This window comes from Gekko japonicus, unplaced genomic scaffold, assembly GCF_001447785.1.
Source record: "Gekko japonicus isolate JY-2015 unplaced genomic scaffold, Gekko_japonicus_V1.1 scaffold846, whole genome shotgun sequence".
Classification (NCBI taxonomy): domain Eukaryota; kingdom Metazoa; phylum Chordata; class Lepidosauria; order Squamata; family Gekkonidae; genus Gekko; species Gekko japonicus.
Window position 1 is genome coordinate 525916 of NW_015164696.1, and position 18263 is coordinate 544178.

General features: G+C 49.7%; 1 protein-coding gene across 2 annotated transcripts in view; it reads right to left on the reverse strand.

The window, feature by feature from the left end:
* Nucleotides 1-18263, reverse strand: part of RARA (retinoic acid receptor, alpha) — a 236844-nt gene that overhangs the window by 13034 nt on the left and 205547 nt on the right. For both annotated transcript variants that reach the window (XM_015409459.1, XM_015409460.1), the window contains 2 exons: nucleotides 8886-9034; nucleotides 4289-4430 (listed from right to left, as the gene is read on the reverse strand). In XM_015409459.1, coding sequence (XP_015264945.1) covers nucleotides 4289-4430; nucleotides 8886-9034 — 291 coding nt within the window. The remainder of the gene's footprint in view (nucleotides 1-4288; nucleotides 4431-8885; nucleotides 9035-18263) is intronic.

Here is an 18263-nt window from a genome sequence, read left to right on the forward strand (position 1 = left end):
TCCAATCTCTTCTTCTTTTTGAGAAAGCATTATACAGTTTCTTACTTTGTCACCTGATGCCTAGCTGCGTATGCCTCCTACCTGCCCCCCCCCCCAATACTGGCTAAGCTGCTGAGATATCACAGAGTGTTTGCAAACATTACCACTACTCATGTGTCAGAAATCAGAATAGCTAGAAAGGGCTGTTTCTGTAAAGGAAGTGAATGTTTGTTTTGGAAAGATCCCGCGGCGGGCCTGGGGAGAGAGCAGGGCAGAAGCAGAAACACTGATGAACAGGGAAGGTGAAGAGCGGGGACGCAGGGGAAAGAGAAGTGGGGGAAAGACAGCCTGCAAAAGGTGGGCTGAAGGAAGGGAGCAGACCAGACACAGAGCTAATTAAACGCTTGGAAGATGGGGGCTGGCTGAGGGGCAGGATATTCCCTCTAAGCTGTGGAGTCTTGTGAGCCAAAATTCTACCTTGTGAGCTACTGGCATTAAAGTGGTGAGCAGGTGATTTGGCTCCTGCATACATTAGTTTGTTCTGGAGCCGTCCTTCCTGAGCTAGGACAAAAATCTGTGAGCTGGAGGCTAGAAAACCGTGAGCTAGCTCACACTAGCTCAGCTTAGAGGGAACACTGGGGAGACCAAAGGCGGGTCGGGGAGTTCCTCGGGGCGAGATGAGGGACAGAAGGGTTTTGCCAGTGAGGGACTGGAGAAGGAAGAGTGAGCATGAGCCGCGGAAACCTGAAGCCAGTTTTTGCTCAGGTTTGGGTGGCCGGCACCCACGAAAACTCAAAACATTTTTCCCCAAGCCAAGCCGAAGCTGTAGGTGGAGAAAGAGGAAAGCAAGGGGATCCCGGAGCAAAACAGAAGTATTGTCTCAGGTAGCAGAAGCACACAGCATTCAGGTTGGAGAGCAGAGAGGTGGGACTTCCTCCTATCACCAGTATCCAAACATCTTTATGAAGCGCTGCAGAGCCTTTTCAGTGTGGGACGCTTCTAGGTGTGGTGGAGTAAGCCCCAAAGGGGAATGCTCTTTTATCATCTGTTGTGTTGTATTTATAACTCAACTCATATGAGATTGTTGGTTTTAGATATAGGCCTTTACTAAAGGGGCGGATTGGCCAGTACAGCCACCAGGAAAAATACCTTTGCCTGCTTTGGAGCAACCTCTCCTGGCCTGAGATGCAAGCAGGCCAACGTGATCAGTGTTGGGCTAGACGGGGGCAGCGAGATTGGTGTGCTTGCAGTTCGTGCTGATTTGTGAAGAGCAGAAAGCAGGGGTTTAAATGGCTCGTAGCAATTTAAACCCATGCTTTCTGCTCCCTGCCCAAAGCGGCGGGGAGCAGAAACCAGGAGTCACCAATCGATATAAATTGGTTTGGCTTGTGAACTGACATTGGTTTGTGGTTCAGCCATGAACCATGAACTGAACCGCAAAAATTTGGTTCGTGCCCTTCCCTATTGAGAGCTATTGCTGATGGGGCCAACTGGACAAGGGTAAGCCAAGGGAGGCAGCCACTCATAGTCTTGAATGAAGGGCCCTGGTCCTCCATCAGGTGAGGGGGTGGGGCCCAGGGAGGCATGGGGCCCTTTTCCAGGGCACTTTTGGCCGTCCAGAAAGCCCCTGACTTTTTCTGCATTTTTGTGTGTGTAAACTGCTGGGATTCTTTTAAGTGGAACAGACAAGAAATCAAAATAGACAAAGAGAATATAAAGAGCTCTCTTGATTGGAATGTACTTCATTAACCTACACAGGAAAACCTGACAAGAATGACAATTTTAAGCCCCACAGGCCACAAAAAAGGAAGTGGACGCACATAGCAGTGTGTATCAGACGTGTGCGCGCATACGAGAGCATTGCCTCACTGTACATGGAACGGAGGCCACACAAAAGCCCTGTTGTGTGCATTTCTGTCTCACTGGGTCTCTTTGGGCTGAAACCGCACACAGTACTCAGAAGCAAGGCGACTCTCTCCTCTTGGGACCGCAAGATCCTTTCCCCCCACAATGACTCCTCCTCTGAGGATGATGGTTAACAACAACAACAATAATAAAAAAATACAAGTAGGGAGGCAGCGACAACACCAGATGCGCTTTTCCCTCACGGTGGGCTGGTACATTTTCACCAGCCTGCCTGAGGGAGGAGGTGGGGGAGGGAGGGAGGGGGATAATTCGGAAATCAGTCATGTCTGCTTGGCAAATTCAATAAAGCACAGCCCAGACAGGCAGTTGGGGGGGGGGCACTACATCCATCATCACATAGAGGTTGGGATGGGGGGGGAGAGAAAAAAGCAGCTGGTATAAGGAGAACTGAAAGACGGCAAGAGAAATGGGCAAGAGGGGGAAATAGGAAACACGGCGGAATGCGTGTAAGAGTGGGGGAGACATCTTAAAAGCAGACTTCGAAGAAACAGCTTGGATTTTTCCTGCCCCCTTCGCCCTCATTATAGTTTAACCTATACTTGAATCCCACACCCCTGCTCCCCAAAAAGAGCTATCACCCGCCATTTGCAGGTCCCCTAGTTTCCCCAAACATAAAACTTACAAAGTCCTTGGTCTCTAGACTGGTTAAGTAGGAAACCCTGCCAGATACGATTTTGGTGCCAAAGTCGATTTCCTACATGCTCTGACATTGCTTCCTGCAACATGGGGCAAACTATGTGAAATTGAAGTTACGTGTGCAGGTTCCCGAGGAGTGTTTTTCGTTTGTTTTGTAGAACCAGCCACAGAGACTTTGTGGGGGGTAGTGGCTGGACTAGGGCAGGAAAGATCTGGGTTCCAGTGCTATGAAACGAAAGGGATAACCTTGAAGCAGCCACTCTCTCTGAGGCTAACGTACCTCCTAGGGCTGTTGTGAGGACTAAAACGGAGGCGGGGTGGACCCTGTCGCCTGCCCTGAGCTCCTTGGACAGAGGAAGGGGAGGATGGAAACGAACTAGACAAACATATTCAGAGTCAGCAGCTGGAAGTCCTGTAGTTGGAAGTCCCCAGACGGACCGTGCAGGAGAACCAAGTCAGGATAATCCCCCCCCCCGCAGCTTTCCTGCCCACTCCGTTTCCACCTACCCTATTGGATGACACAGAGGAAAAGGCAAACCGTGGGACGCCTTAGATCAGCCGCTGGGTCCTTGTCCATCTAACCCCCCTCCTGCTCCGCCGGATCGTTCGTTCGGGCCGCTTCCCTACCCCACGGCTTTATTAATAACCCTTGGCGTTGTCACAGCGAAGTGGGGTTCCCTCCTCCCCACCCCGTTACAGTCGGCAGCCATGACAACTAAGCATCGCAGACGCCAGGAGGGCCCTGTCTGCGTCATTTATCTCTGACATCATCAATCACCGGTTGCCGAGGAAACACCCTCAAAATTAGCACGGAGAGGAGGGGTGATCTCCTCGCATCACGTCTTTTGGGTGAAAACTGGAAAAATCCTTGAGACTCAGTGGCGCTTTTTCCCTCCCCCCCAGCAGGGTTTCGGTGGAGAAGAGGTAGGAATATCTGTGCGGAATAGATTTGACATCCCCTCTTCTGTAACACTGATGAAATGAAAGAAACTCCCCCCCCAAAAAAAAAAATCTGTTAGGCAAAACAGAAATCCCTCAATACTGACCCAAAGGCAACCATTTACCATGTGAAATTTAAGCTGTTCAAAGTTTTATTTTTATTTTTTGGGCAGAAATAGCCATTTTTTCCCTCAAAGGGAGAGGAAAAAATTGGGAAAATATAGTATAGAGTGGTTGGAAAACAACAACTTAAGGCTACGAGGAAGACACAGGCATTCTGCTCACTAAACATTAGGAATTCCTGCACACAAGACTTCTTGCACTCTTAAGAACACACACACACAAACACCTCCATGATCCTGAGGACTAGAAACCTGTTTTAAACAAAACAACAGATGACTCCATTGGCTCTCTCCTTTGTGGCTCTCTGCCTGGGCAAGTCAAACTACAATTTATTTTGCTCCTTCTCCCGCCCGTATCTGCTCCTCCCTTTGTACATCTCTGTCTTGTATCCCTGTGGCTTTCATCTTTTGCCTTTGGTACTACCGGATTATTTGAAAATGCTTTATACCATTCTCATCTCAGTCTGAGAAACTGAGAAAGACTACGCTTGCAACTCAACCCAGAAAGCACAGTGGGTGGCTTTGGCGTCCCCACAGAGACTCAAACCCTCGGTCTCTCCCCCAGTCATGGCACTACAACAGCCCTGGATGAGTTTTTAAATCCGGGAAGGACACTGTCGCTCGGCACTGCGGCAGGAGGCTGGCAGCCAGACACGTCCCCGTCCTCCTCCCTGCCCTTCACTCACACTCCTTGGACATGCCAACTTCGAAACACTTCTGCAGGCGGCAGTACTGACAACGGTTTCGCGTCACTTTGTTGATGATGCAGTTCTTGTCACGGTGGCAGGTGTACACCATGTTCTTCTGGATGCTGCGTCGGAAGAAACCCTGCAGGGTGGGGCGGAAGGGGAGGGGGGGAAAGAGAGAAAGTGGTGTCAGTGCTTCCCCTCCCTACAGTGGGTTTAGACGTGATCTCTCTCACTTGCATCTGTCTCTCGGAGCAGATGGAAGGGAGGAGCTGTGGCTCAGGGGCAGAACATCTGCTTTGCATGCTGGAGGCCCCAGGTTCAGTCCTCGTCACCTCCCGCGAAAAGAATCAGGTTGCAGGTGATTTGCAAAGGCCTCTGCTGGAGGTCCTGGAGAGCCCCTGCCAGTCCGAGCAGACAAGATTGCTCTTGACAGACCCAAGGTCTGGCTCGATATCGGGCAGCTTCATGTGCAAGAACAAAGCTGTTGTGCTTCTTGGCACAAATCTTGGCCATAATCTCACTCTGTGGGCCTCAGGCAAGCCGCTCTCTCCTGGCCTGAGTTCTATGAGCAAGATTATGGGGACAATACTGGTCTGCCTTACTGGGTTGTATGGAGAACACACTTGAAGCACTCAGACCACTATAAAGTGCTATATAAAATGTCAGGAGCCATTCTCTGCCCCATATAGCTTGAGTCTTCTAGGCCAAGTGGTCTTCAGTGGTCTCTAACCCCTAGGTGGCAGCATGGAGCCTACGGAACTACAAGTACACGACAGGAAGTCATGGGACACATCGCAGCCACGTGACAGGATGTAGCCTGAGTTATGGCATCACTTGGAAAGAGGGGGCTCCATGCTGCAAGCATGTGTGAAGCATTAGAGCAGTGGTGCTCGGGGGTTCCATGACATCCACCAAGTGTTTTGAGGAAGTGGGCGGGGCCAGGTAGGGCTTCTGCCCAGCAAGCTTTCTGATTGGCTGTGCAGATTTTTAAAAATGTTGCTTTGGCAGCAGATGCCGCCACAGCACTAGGACCTGCCCTGTGTGACTGAAGTTAAGGTGTGGCCCTCATTTCGTGGCAGGCTCCGCCTCCCGTGGCAGCAATTTTATGGCAGCCATGTTGTTGTCGTGCCCACCATGCTGTGTCACAATTCCAAATGTGCCCACTGGCTCAAAAAGGTTCAGGACCCCTCCATTAGAGGACAGACTGGTGGGAGTGGCTGGTGGGGGGAAGTAGACAAGGACAACGTTTTTCAGAGAAGGAAGGGAGGAGCCCAGACCTGCCTATGCTGAAAAGGAATCCTGAATGAGTTCACCTCATCATCTCATCACTCCTGTCAGAGCGTCTGTAAAAAGAGTCAAGTGGTGTGGTGCACTCCATGCACTCCAGCATCAGGTCTTTCCAAAAAGCATGAGCCCATTGGCTCGGAGATCACTGGTCTTGGCAGATATGAACATGAAGTGTCAATGGATGGTCTTGCCACATATAGAAAGGCAATGGATCTGGCCTTTTAGTCTCATCCAGCTCTGTAACATGCCTTTCTCCCATCACCACCTTCCTACTGGTTTCCAGCACTGCCTGGGGAGACTCGGCGAAAGCGGCATACAAATGCTGAACTTCAACCAGTTTTAAAGAACAGGATGAGATGCTGAAAAAATAATGTAGTGGCTGTATAGTGCTTTCAAAATCTTGATAGCACTTCCTGTACATTATCTCAGTAATCCTGACAACACTCTGTGTAATTTCACATGCCCTATGGGGACAAGAACATAAAAGGAGCCATGTTGGATCAGCCCAAATGGCCCATCCGATCCAACACTCTGTGTCACACAGTGGCCAAAACTCAAGTGCCATTGGGAGGCCCACCAGCGGGGCCAGAACTCCAGAAGCTCTCCCACTCTTGCCCCCCCCAAGCACCAAGAAGACAGAGCATCACTTGCCCCAGACTTAAGAGTTCCATCTACACCTTGAGGGTAACAGCCACCAATGGACCTCTGTTCCTTATGTTTAGCCAATCCCCTCTTGAAGCTGTCTATGCCTGTAGCTGCCACCAATTCCTACGGCAGTGAATTCCATGTGTTAATTACTCAATAACACAATGGAGAATCCTCTACTCCCCCATCACTTAACTACAGTTTTGCCAGTTTTCTAGCCCAAGGAATTAAAAAACAGTTTTAAATTTGTAACCTGGACCCAGAGCTGGAACTATGGGAGGACAACAACTGTGGAAGGACTATGCATGTCTGTTTGCAAGACAGACGGGGCCCTTGCCATCTCCCACTCTTCAGGGGCCTGACAATTGACTAGCCTTCTACCTATCAAAAAATGTTGTGTTGCAAAAAGCTTACACACAACTGCATTCACAGGGATGTATCACCTGCATGGCTCCCCAACCAAAAGTCAGAAAATATTTTTTGCATGTAGAATTCTGTAAATTAAATATATCTTGTTCCATTAGTCTGATTTTTTCTTCAAAGTCAGACTTTCAGCAAGGAAAAAGAACATAAGAGAAGCCATGTTGGATCAGGCCAATGGCCCATCCAGTCTGTGTCACACAGTGGCCAAAAACCTGGCGGGCCCAGAACTCAAGAAGCCCTCCTGCCGTTGCCCCCCCCCCAAGCACCAAGAATACAGAGCCCCACTGCCCCAGACAGAGTCTTCCCTCTATACCTTGTGGCTAATAGCCACTGATGGACCTCTGCTCCATATGTTTATCCATATAACAGAAGAGGGGGGGGGAACTTCTACACAGCATGAGGACTACATACTTGATTTTTTTAAAAAGACTGATAAGTTGCATTGCTCAGGATGTTGCTGTGTGCAAATGCAAGCCTTGAGGTGTATGAAATACACAACATTTGTTGTGTCACATTTCCCCCCCAGAAGACAAGAAAATGGAAGCAGTAATTTATGCTTAAAACACAAAAAAGAGATTGCCCCTGCAGAACAACTGGAACTGCTGGGGGAGGGAGGGGGGGAGTGAGAGAGTGAGAGCACAGCAGAACCCTAACCCCACTGGTTCAGGTTGGCCCTGGCAGAGGGGAAGGAGGACAACTTCAGCCAAGTCCCCCTAATGGGATTAAGGGACTCCTGGTGGGGAAAGAAAAAGCCCCTTTCTTCCATGCAAATGAGAGCACAAAGGACCTCATGTTAATGAGCAAAGGAAGCAGATTTGCTGGTAGGGTCTAGGGCACACAATGCCGGGCATGGCTCGCCCAGGGTGATCTCTGCCAACCTGATCCCCTGCCAACCCGATCCGTCCGGTCCAGCTGCCTGCTCGGCGCAAGAATGGAGTATGACTGGAGAGACGCAGCACGCTGAGACCCAGGGCAAAGGAATACATGGATTGTTTTAAGGGGACAACATTTTCTTCCAACGAAAGTAAGCTTAGAGGCCGTTGATAAGAAAAATGTGGGTCTTCATGGTAACTCAAGAACCTTGATTATTTTCACTGCACAGCCTAGCATGTACCCTCAGCCTTTAAAAGGAAGTGTGCGCGTGTCACTGGAAGATGAGAGAAGGAATAAAATGCTTGCACAGAAAGACTCTTGTGTATTCCTGTATCCTCTGTAATGGTTTTCTTTCCTTTGAAGAACAACAATATACAAAGGTGTGGCGGAGGTAATAGCACTGATTCCTGGTGGGAGAGCGGGGTGAGCGCTTGTGCCAGGCCCCTGGCCAGGATTTTGGGGCTCGTGGGGCAATTTTTTCTCTGGTGGGGTTGAAGTTCTCAGTGCAGAAATAAAAGCCATTTAGCCAATAGAAAAGCTGTTATCAGGCTAGACCTCTAAACTGCAAGCTGTCAACCACTTGAGATGACAGTTCTCAGCTGCTGCAAGTTCATCACTTCTGCCAGCCTAAGCAACAATTCTGGTCACAAGCCGGCAGGTGGGGGTGAGGACTTCTATAGCCAAGAAAGCTAACACTTAGGCAGAAAAACTCTCTTAAAAGAGACCACATTTTTGACACTCAGAAGGGATCCTAGAGGTCACCTACTCCAACCCCCTTGCTCAGTGTGGGAATTAGTCAATTACAGTACCTCAGTCTGCTTAAAGGAGCGCACACCTTTATTTATTTATTTTTAATGATTGAAAAAAGCATGTACAGGAGAAATTCTTCTGGGGCTGTGCCTTTAAGAAAGGGGGTGGAGTCCCCAAAAGCCCCACCACAGCTACGGGCCTGGCTTGTGCCTTTCCACTCCTGTATCCTCCCCAGCGCATGCAACTATTGCTCTGTTCCTTCAGCAGTAACCAAAACTGCCATTGTAACAATACTAGCCCTGGAGCAAAAAAACCCAAAGGGAATGTATGGCATATAGAGTGGCTGTAGCAAACATGTTCTGTTTGCAGCAACAATACGCCAAGGCCAAAGGGATCTGCAAAGCTCTGCTCCATCCTTCCTTACTCTCAAGGCATCCCAGCGCCTCTCTCCAAATTTCGCTTTCCTCTACGGTGCAGTCTTTCAAGAGGCTAAAGGAGAAGGTTTCTAGCAGAGCACGATGTGCCCCCAACAAATCAACGTTGCCCATATTTTCCCCTGCAGCGGAGGCCAAACACACACACCCCCCAATGCCCTGCTGGTATTCCCATTCCTCACCTTGCATCCTTCGCAGGCACTGACCCCATAGTGGTAGCCGGACGACTTATCCTGGCACACGAAACAGGGTTTGTAGATTCGGGGCAGAGGGGGGGGCGAAGGAGGGCTGGGCACAATCTCCTCTGAGCTGGTACTCTGTGTTTCAATAGCTGTGGAGAGAGACAGAGAGAGAGAAACGTTATTTTTTTTCAAAAGTTACTTCCTGAGAATTAGATCTGTAAAATGAAGAGGCTTCAAGTCTGTCTGGAGCCCCACAAGGTGAGTCTGTTTAGATGGAAGACCACTTCACATTCACGATGCCCCTTTGGGGACTTGATTCATCCACACATCCATGTCACTGACTATCAGGGTGCCAACCATGGGTTGGAAAATACCTGGAGATTTTTTAGGGGGGGGGGTTGGAGCCTGGGAAGGTCACAGGGTTCGGGGAGGAGGGGGACTTCGAGGGGATGTGATGCCACGCAGTCCACCTTCCAAAGACGTCATTTCCTCCATTCATATCTCCGACTACTTTTGATTAAGCCCCTCCTGTCAAGGATCAACTCTGATAACACAATCAGGTTTCTCCTTGCTGATAAGACACCAGAAGTGACTGTACAGATTGCTGAATTTTTGTCTAAGATTTTGGTAGCAAGAAACTATTCTTAATATTGGTGTGCTCTAAGATTTATAGATGTAATTTTAGCGTGATGAAGTTTTATCTTACTGATTTTATGTGCCATAAAGGTTCTGTTCTGTCGTTTCCTCCAGGGAAACTAACCTCTGTTGCACAGAGATCAGTTGTAATTATGGGGCATCTCCAGCTGCCACCTGGAGACTGGCAACCCTGCTTGGCTACTGGCCCCTGAACACTGACCCTACTGAAAAGCAACTCCTTTGATTCACGAATCTTGAGAGCAGCAGGAAACACTGATTTCTTATTTTTCGCCATTGCTAGAGTGATCAGCCCCCGGAGAAGAACAGAGACTTAGGCCCACAGTGTTTGATCTGTGATCCTCATTTGACACCAGACGCGTGAACCGGTCCCCGGTTTTCTCAGGAAGCGGGCAAGCGAGGAAGGATTATGGTAATGCTCCGCTTTCAAAGCTGGGTGTGAACTCTTGGACTGTTCACATGCCCGAGGGACTTATTCCACCTTACCGACTTTATCTTACTATTATTATTTTTAATCCCTTCTAAATTCTCTGCAGAAGAACACTCGGGCGTGACGGAACATTTGGAAACATAAAACGGCTGCAGTTGCTTAAGCGCATTTATTCCTTGCATCCGATTTAGGACTTATTGACTAGAGTCAAAATGGGGGGGGGGATCCTCCCATGGGGGCACCCATTCTGATCAAACACAGATTCCTAAGGCACCTGAAAGGCTGGCTTCTCGGGAACCCCGTCCTATGGTGTTAGTAGCACAGGCTGAACAGGAGCTGTTTCAGCGTCATGTCCGGGGGAGCGGGGGGAGGCTTTTCAGCACCCTATATATTTTGGTCAGGCAGATTCGGCAACCAGAATGCCTTGAAATCAGAAACCCTCCACAAGAAACATGCAAGTTGGTGGTGGGGGGAGACAAGAGAACCGCTCGAGAGGACAGAATAACCCCCCAACTGGTAAGCCCCAAAGGGCTGGAAACTTTGGAAGCCGCCTGCACCGTGCTCTCGGCAAGGGTGGGATGGCACCGCTGCGGAGATGCGATCTGACATTTTCAGGCCAGAGAAATAAGATGCGGGATTGAGCCAGACACAACCAATCCCAGGAGCGTTGCATGCCGGCACTGCAGATCAACCAGCGGCGGGGGAAGAGGAAAGGAGGGAGGGAGGGAGGAGAGGCGGCTGACACACTTGAGCTCAGCTCCCGGAAGGAAAAGACTTGGCTTGTTTTGGGGGGGGACGGGGGACGGATGAGGCAGAAATGGTGCATAATTTTTTAAAATTTTTTAGCCTGCTAGACTCACACAGAAGTCATCCTGAAAGGGCCTCTGAGCTTGTACAAAGTACACTAGACTTCCATCTTTTGAGGTGCTGGTTAGAAGCACTGAAATTATAATCTGCATTTTCGTTCTGACCTATTTTAAGTCGATTTTGACCGTTGTTTTATATATTTATGTGGGAACCCAGCCTGGGCCTGCTATGTGGGGAGGGCGGGATACAAATAAAATAAATAAAATAAAAAAGCAGGTTGCTTACCAGTAACTGGTGATCTTCGAGTGGTCATCTGTGCATTCACACCCATGGGATCTAGTGCGCACGCGCTGGATCAATCGGTGCTGTAGCAAGCTCTTTCAACGGATTTTCGCGCCCAGTCCCTTGGGCATGCGCAGGAACCCCACTGCGCATGCCCAGAGGGGTGGGCGCGGACATCCCGCCAGTTCCTACAAACCGCCGCAAATCAACCCCTATTCAAAAATGTAGACGCTGACAGCAGCGGGGAAGGAGGGCGGGTGGTGTGAATGCACAGATGACTGATTTCTTATTTTTCACCATTGCTAGAAGATCACCAGTTACTGGTAAGCAACCTGTTTATCTTCGATGTGGTCTCTGTGCTTCACACCCATGGGAGATTAGCGAGCAGTAGCCTACCTGGAGGAGGGTGCTGGCAGGTCTTTTACTGCGTAGCCAAAGACAGAATGTGACGTCCCATGTTGGTATTCGCATTGGTACAGACATCTAGGGCGTAGTGCCTGATGAAGGTGTTAGGCATGGCCCAGGTAGCGGCTTTGCAAATGTCCTGGAGGAAGGCAGTGGAAGTCGCGACAGACCTGGTAGAATGAGCCCTGATATGGCCAAGCAATGGCTGTTTGGTGAGTAGGTAACATAGATGGATTAGACCTACAATCTACTTTGACAGGCACTGGGTCGTGATGCGCGTACCCAGTTGTGCCGGAGCGTACGAGACAAATAGTTGTGAGTCTCGTCTAGTTGGATGTGTTCTACTGAGGTAGAACAGGAGAGCCCGTTTCACGTCCAAGGTGTGTAATAATCTGTCCTCCACTGACGTTGGGTTTCGGAAGAAGTTAGGGAGAAAGACCTCCGCCTGCAGGTGGAACTCTGACACCACCTTCGGGAGGAAAGAGATGTCCAGAACGAGGCGGACTCCGTCTGGGAGAAAGGACAGGAAAGGTGTATCGTGCCGGAAAGCCAATATTTCTCCCACTCGCCTAGCCGAGGTAATGGCAATTTAAAAGGGCAGTTTTCCATGCGAGGAGTTTGAGGTTGCATGTTGCAAGCGGCTCGAAGGGCTTCCTCATGAGCTGGCGTAGAACTAGAGGAAGGTCCCAGGGAGCGACTGGAGTTTTGACAGGAGGGTAGAAGTGTAATAAACCTTTTAAAAACCGTTTGGAAATCGGATGAGAAAACAAAGTGCATCCGTCAACTGGAGCATGGTAGGCCGAGAGAGTAGCCAAATAAACTCTTAACGACGAATGGGAAAGTCCCGAGTCAGCTAAGGAGAGGAGAAATCGGAAAACCCTTTCGAGACCCACTGAGGTGGTTCGAGGGGCATCATCACCTAGGGAAGAACAGAATCTTCTCCATTTATAATCGTAGGACTTGCACGTAGTAGGCCTCCTGGAATTCAAAAGGACTTTCACTACGCGTGAGGAGAAGCCGGTGATGTTATCTGCCAAGCTGTCAGTTTCAACTGTGGTATGTTGTGATGTAGGACGGGGGAGTCTGAGAGAAGGAGGAGGTCCTGAGCTGGGGGGAAGTGATGGTATATCACCTGTGAGAACTCGAGGACCGCTGAAAACCAAGGTTGTCTCAGCCACCATGGGGTTATTAAGATACAGTCTGCATTGTCTTTGAGAATTTTGCGGACCACTCTCAGAAGCAGAGGTAAGGGGGGGAACAGGTAGAGAAGTCCCGATGACCAAGGTTAAAGGAGACCGTCTCCCAGAGATTGTGGGTCCTTGCATCCTCGACTGCAGAACAGAGGACACTTTTTGTTGTTTCTGCTTGCAAAGACATCGACTTCGGGAACTCCCCACTTGTGGAAGAGTGGGAGGAGGTATGTTGGGTTCATCCCCCACTTGTGAAGGCTGAGTCCCATTCAACTTAGATGGTCTGCCTGCACGCTCATGTGTCCTGGAATGTGAGTGGCCACGAGGAATATGTTGTTGGTGATGCATAAGTCCCACAACTGGATTGCAAGGTTGCATAGGTGTAGGGCAATATATCTTCTGCCCTGTCGTGGGGCAGGTAAGCCATGCACGTCTGTAAATTCAGTATTGCGCCGATGTACTGTATGCGCTGGACAGGGCACAAGTGAGACTTTTGTTGATTGACTCGTAGGCCCAGGTTGTCCAGTAGTGCCAGTGTCTCTGTGACGTTTGAGACCAGGGCGTTTTCCGAAGGCGCCACCAGAAGCCAATCGTCAATGTATGGGTAGACGGACACGCCCCAGAGACGTAGGAAAGCTGCAACTACAATCATGGTCTTTGTGAAGACTCTTGGGGCACTGGAAAGGCCGAATGGAAGGGCTGTATATTGATAGTGGTGTTGACCAATCGCAAAGCGTAGGTATTGGCAGTGGAAGGGGTGGATAGTAAGGTGGAAATATGTGTCTTGGAGGTCAAGAGTGGCCATCCAAACGTGTCTGCGAAGCAGTGGCTACCATGCGGAAGTGGTGGTAGGTCACAAAACAGTTCAGTTCCCTTAGATCTAATATGGGTCGAACGCCTCCGTCTCTCTTCGGGACTGTGAAGTATCGGGAATAAAATCCCGTCCCTTGAATGTGTGGTGGTACACGTTCGATGGCTCCCTTCTGCAGAAGGACGGACACCTCCTCGAGGAGAGGAGGGGAAGGGGGCGTGGAGACAACGACAGGAGTATTGGGGTTCTGTTGGAACTGAATTTTCTAACCTCGGGTCAAGATGGAGAGCACCCATTCGTCCGAGGTGATGCGACGCCAAGCGTGAAGAAAGGGAAACAGACTGGTAGGAGCTGACTCGGTGACTGGGAAGTCAAAAACCCTGCTTGGAGGGTTTGGACTGTTTGGCGCGGGACGTTTGTTAACCAGAACCGAATTTTGGTTTCTGAAAGGCGGATCTTTGGCCTCCCGAAGACGTTCGCGGTCTCCATCGTGTGTCTGATGAGTTGGGGTATGTCTGAGCCAGGTGCGGGGACGGTATTGTTGTTGTTTTGCAGAGGACAAGACTCCTAGAGCTCGAGAAGCCTTTATGCTTTTATCTAACTCTTGGAGAGTAGAATCAGTGGTAGCACTGAAAAGCCCCAGGCCATCGAAGGGGAGGTCTTCCACATAAGACCTAGTATCTAACGGGAGGATAGTGTTGCAGAGCCAGGAATGTCTTCTGAGAGCTATTGCAGAAGCCATCGTTCGTGAAGATGCTTCGAGGACATGTTTGGTACTGTTGAGCTTTTGTTTTGCCAACACCATGCCTTCTTTTTGGATGACTCTGGCCGCCTGAAGTTTGTCGTCTGGGAGGTGGGTTAGAAGTTCTGAGAACCACTCCCAGAGAGTGTATTGATAGCGGTTCATACAGGCCAGGTAGTTGGTGGCCTTGACTCCCAACACTCCTGTGAAGTAGAAGCGCCTGCCGAAAGCATCTAACTTCTTACCTTCACTTGGATTTGGAGGAAGATGTTATCACTATAGAGTTTGGCTGAGGGTGCAAGAAGAGAAATTCGGCATCTGACTCTTGACTGTGTACATGTGGTCCAATCGTCTTGTGGACACATGTGGTCCAATCGTCTTTAGCCATGGTGACTTTGCTGCCTGCAGAAGGCCTGAGGACATGGGCAATGCCAAGGTGGGCGAGGTATCAAGCTGAACTATATCGTAAACAGCATCTGTTGCCTGTGGATGTTGCTGGATGACAGAGAGACCTAAAGAGTGGGCCATTCTTTTGACTAGATCAGTGTAAGAGGTAAGGTTGTCAGATGGAGAGACAGGTAAGTCCTCCGCGACATCCTGGTTGGGAGATGTATGGTCAGGAGAGGTGTGAGCCTCAGAAGTCTCTGTATCTGAGTCCTCTTCCATGAAGTTAGAGGAGTCTTGTGGTGTGTGGACCGAAGTGTCCTGTTGAGAAGGTACTGGTTTCGTTTGGACGACAGGAACGACAGGGTTTGGAGTGACTGGAGGGTTGAGAGGACGACTTGGTTCCAGAATATGGTGGGACGGATCGACTACAGGAGGACGCAACCGAGATGCTGAAGGTCTCGACTTGTGGGGGGATCTCGACCTATGAACGGAGTGGGTCGAATAGTGATCCCAATCAGAATAGCCTGCTGGGGTTAACCACGGCATGGATGGTGGATAAGCCCCGTAGAGGTATCTCGACTGTCATTGATCCCACGACATACACAGCATTGGGGGGGGGGGTAGGAAGACTCTGGGGGATCGACTTCTGGACCGTGGATGTCTGGGAGACAAAGCAGTAGCTTGTCTGTGGGCAATGTCCTTGTAATGTCGGTCGTCGATATCGGCAGATTGAGTGTGTAGACGAGGAGGGTGACGCTGCGTATCACATGAGGTATATCGGTGCCGACGTGGATCGATGTTGGGAGCTTCCGATACTGTCGATGTCGACAACGGAGAAGGAGATGGAGAATGCTCTGCATCCATCTGATGACTTAGGAGCTCTACCATTTCGATGTCGGAGTAAGGACGCTCCGTTTGGTGGTCAGGGGAGTCCAAGACATGGATGGCCGGTATCGGTGGAGGGACTTGGGCCTCCGATATCGATACTGCCGTTGGAGCGGGAGGCACTATAGGGGCATCACCCAGTGCAGGCACTGCTTCCTTCACCTTCTTCGCCGCCTTGAGGGACTTGGAGGTGCCCTTCTTTGCAGACTTAAGCTCTGTACTTGCCTTAGCCTTCTTTTTGACTGGCGTGGAGGCGGACGATCGTGCCTTTGATGTTGGGAGCCTCGATGTCAGGCGGTCGACATCGGAGGCAGGTCTCGATGCCGGAGCTGTCGATGTAGACAGTTTCTCCTCCATCATTGAGGCAGGAGCAAGGGCCGATTCAAGGAGCGCCACTTTAAGGCGCGCAACGCGGTTCTTCATTTGGTTGGAGAAGCGAGCACAATGATGACAGGACTCTGGTTTGTGAGACTCTCCGAGGCAAAAAATGCAGAGGGTATGATGGTCGGGAGGAGCAAGTTTGCTACCACAACGCTTGCATCTATTGAAATATCCCCATTTCTTCTCCACAAAGAAGAGAAGTGGAGGGAACGGTTGAGGGGGGGGGTAGCCCGAAGGCCTGAGGTAAATTCCCCTCAGAAGAAAATATTTTTTAAAAAGTTTTTTTTTTGAAGAACAAATGACTAAAACAGAAAAATAAAGTATGGAAATACTTCCTAAGAGCTGTGAGGCAAAAGCGAACCGCGAACCGATCAGACCAACGAAGAAAGAGGTCTTTCCAACGCGGCGGTAAGAAAGGAACTGGCGGGATGTCCGCGCCCACCCCTCTGGGCATGTGTGGTGGGGCTCTTGCGCATGCCTGAGGGACTGGGCGCGAAAATCTGTTGAAAGAGCCTGCTACAGCACCGATCGATCCAGCACGTGCACACTAGATCCCATGGGTGTGAAGCACAGAGACCACGTCGAAGATTAAAATATTACATCTCCCTCCAAGCAGGAGCAAGTTATGCGAACACTGAGGCATACTCTTTTATTTTAAAACAGCTTACTAAATTAAGTGCTCAGGATAGAAGCCAACTGTTCCACATGAAACACCATGGGGTGGGGGAATCTACGGTCGAAGAAGAAGAGGAGGAGGAGGAGATCAGATTTATACCCTGCCCTTCACTCCGAGTCTCAGAGCGTCTTACAATCTCCTTTCCCTTCCTTTCCCCACAGCAAACACCCTGGGAGGTAGGTGGGGCTGAAAGAGCTCTTTTGAGAACTGCTCTTGAGAAAACAGCTCTGAGAGAACTTGCGACTGACCCAAGGTCACACCAGCAGCTGCATGTAGAGGAATGGGGAATTAAACCCGGTTCTCCCAGATTAGCGTCCACGGTCTGAACCACTATACCAAACTGGTATTTTTCAACAGAATCCACAGTCCTCTGCCTTCACCCTCTTATCTACAATTCAGAATAAAGATCACCTTTTACCAAGTGCTAACTTCCCAGGTGTGTACACATGAACACACGTGCAGCTGCCTTAGACTGCATTAGACCTTTGGCACATCAAGGTCCAGATCGGCTATTCAGACTGGCAGCGGCTCTCCAGGGTGTCTTTCACGTCACCCACTGCCAAATTCTTTAACTGGAGGTAGCCGGGATTGAACCTGGGACCTTCTGCATGCCAAGCAGATGCTCCACCACTGAGCCAGAGCCTCTCCCTATAGCCAATTGCTTGTCAAGCCTGTTGCCCAGATAGCTACAGGCATACATTCTACCACACACTTCTCCTTACTGGGTCATAGATCATAGAATCACAGAGTTGGAAGGGGTCGTACAGGACGTCCAGTCCAACCTCCTGCTCAATGCAGGATCAGCCTAGAGCAGGGGTGTCAAACATGCGGATCAGGCCCGCAGTGGAACTGGCCATCTCCTGCTTCCAGTTCTGCTGCTGCTGCTGCATCATAGCTTTGCTTCACCAAACTCTCTTAATCACTCAGCTATTTCATGTTTTCACCTGGGTGAAAGTTCACTCAGAACTCTGAGCATGAAATTTCTATGGTGAATGTCAATAAATCAAAAGTAGGTTTGCAGCTTACAGATACACATTTGAACAGCATACTCAAGACTGCAGCAGTGCAGACATTTTGATGTAATAATTCAGAGCAAGAGGTGTCATTTATCAGACACTAGTAAATAAACAAAATATTGCAAGAGTGCTAATGTTTTAAGCACGTTTTATTTTAAGTTAAAAAATTCTTTGTGTTTGCATCCTTTATAAAGCTTATATCTCCACTACTTGGCATTACATTTTATGACACACATGGCCCGGCCCAACAAGGTCTCATTTATGTCAGATCCGGCCCTCATGACAAATGAATTCGACACCCCTGGCGTAGGGCATCTCTGAAAAGTGTTTGTCCAGCCATGGCTTAAATGGCTCACCACCTCCCTAGGCAGCTGATTCCACTGTTGCACAACTCCTACTGTAAAAAAGTTTTTCCTAAGATCCAGCAGAGTCCTCTCCTCTGCTCCCAACAGGAACAGCTCCCTGCCCTCCTCTAAGTTACAGCCCTTCAGACACTTCAAGAGAGCAACCATGTCCCCATGTGCTAGGGGCTGCATTGAAAGAGAAGAGGCTGAATAGTTACTCATCAGCTAATTAACACTGAACACACTACAATGTTTTGCACCATTCCCATACAGTATATAAGATCCTGGTACTGTGGTGGCTCAAGTGGTTAAGACGCTGAACTGCAGGCTGTGGAAGTACCGGTAGTTCAGCAGTTCGAGACCCGAGT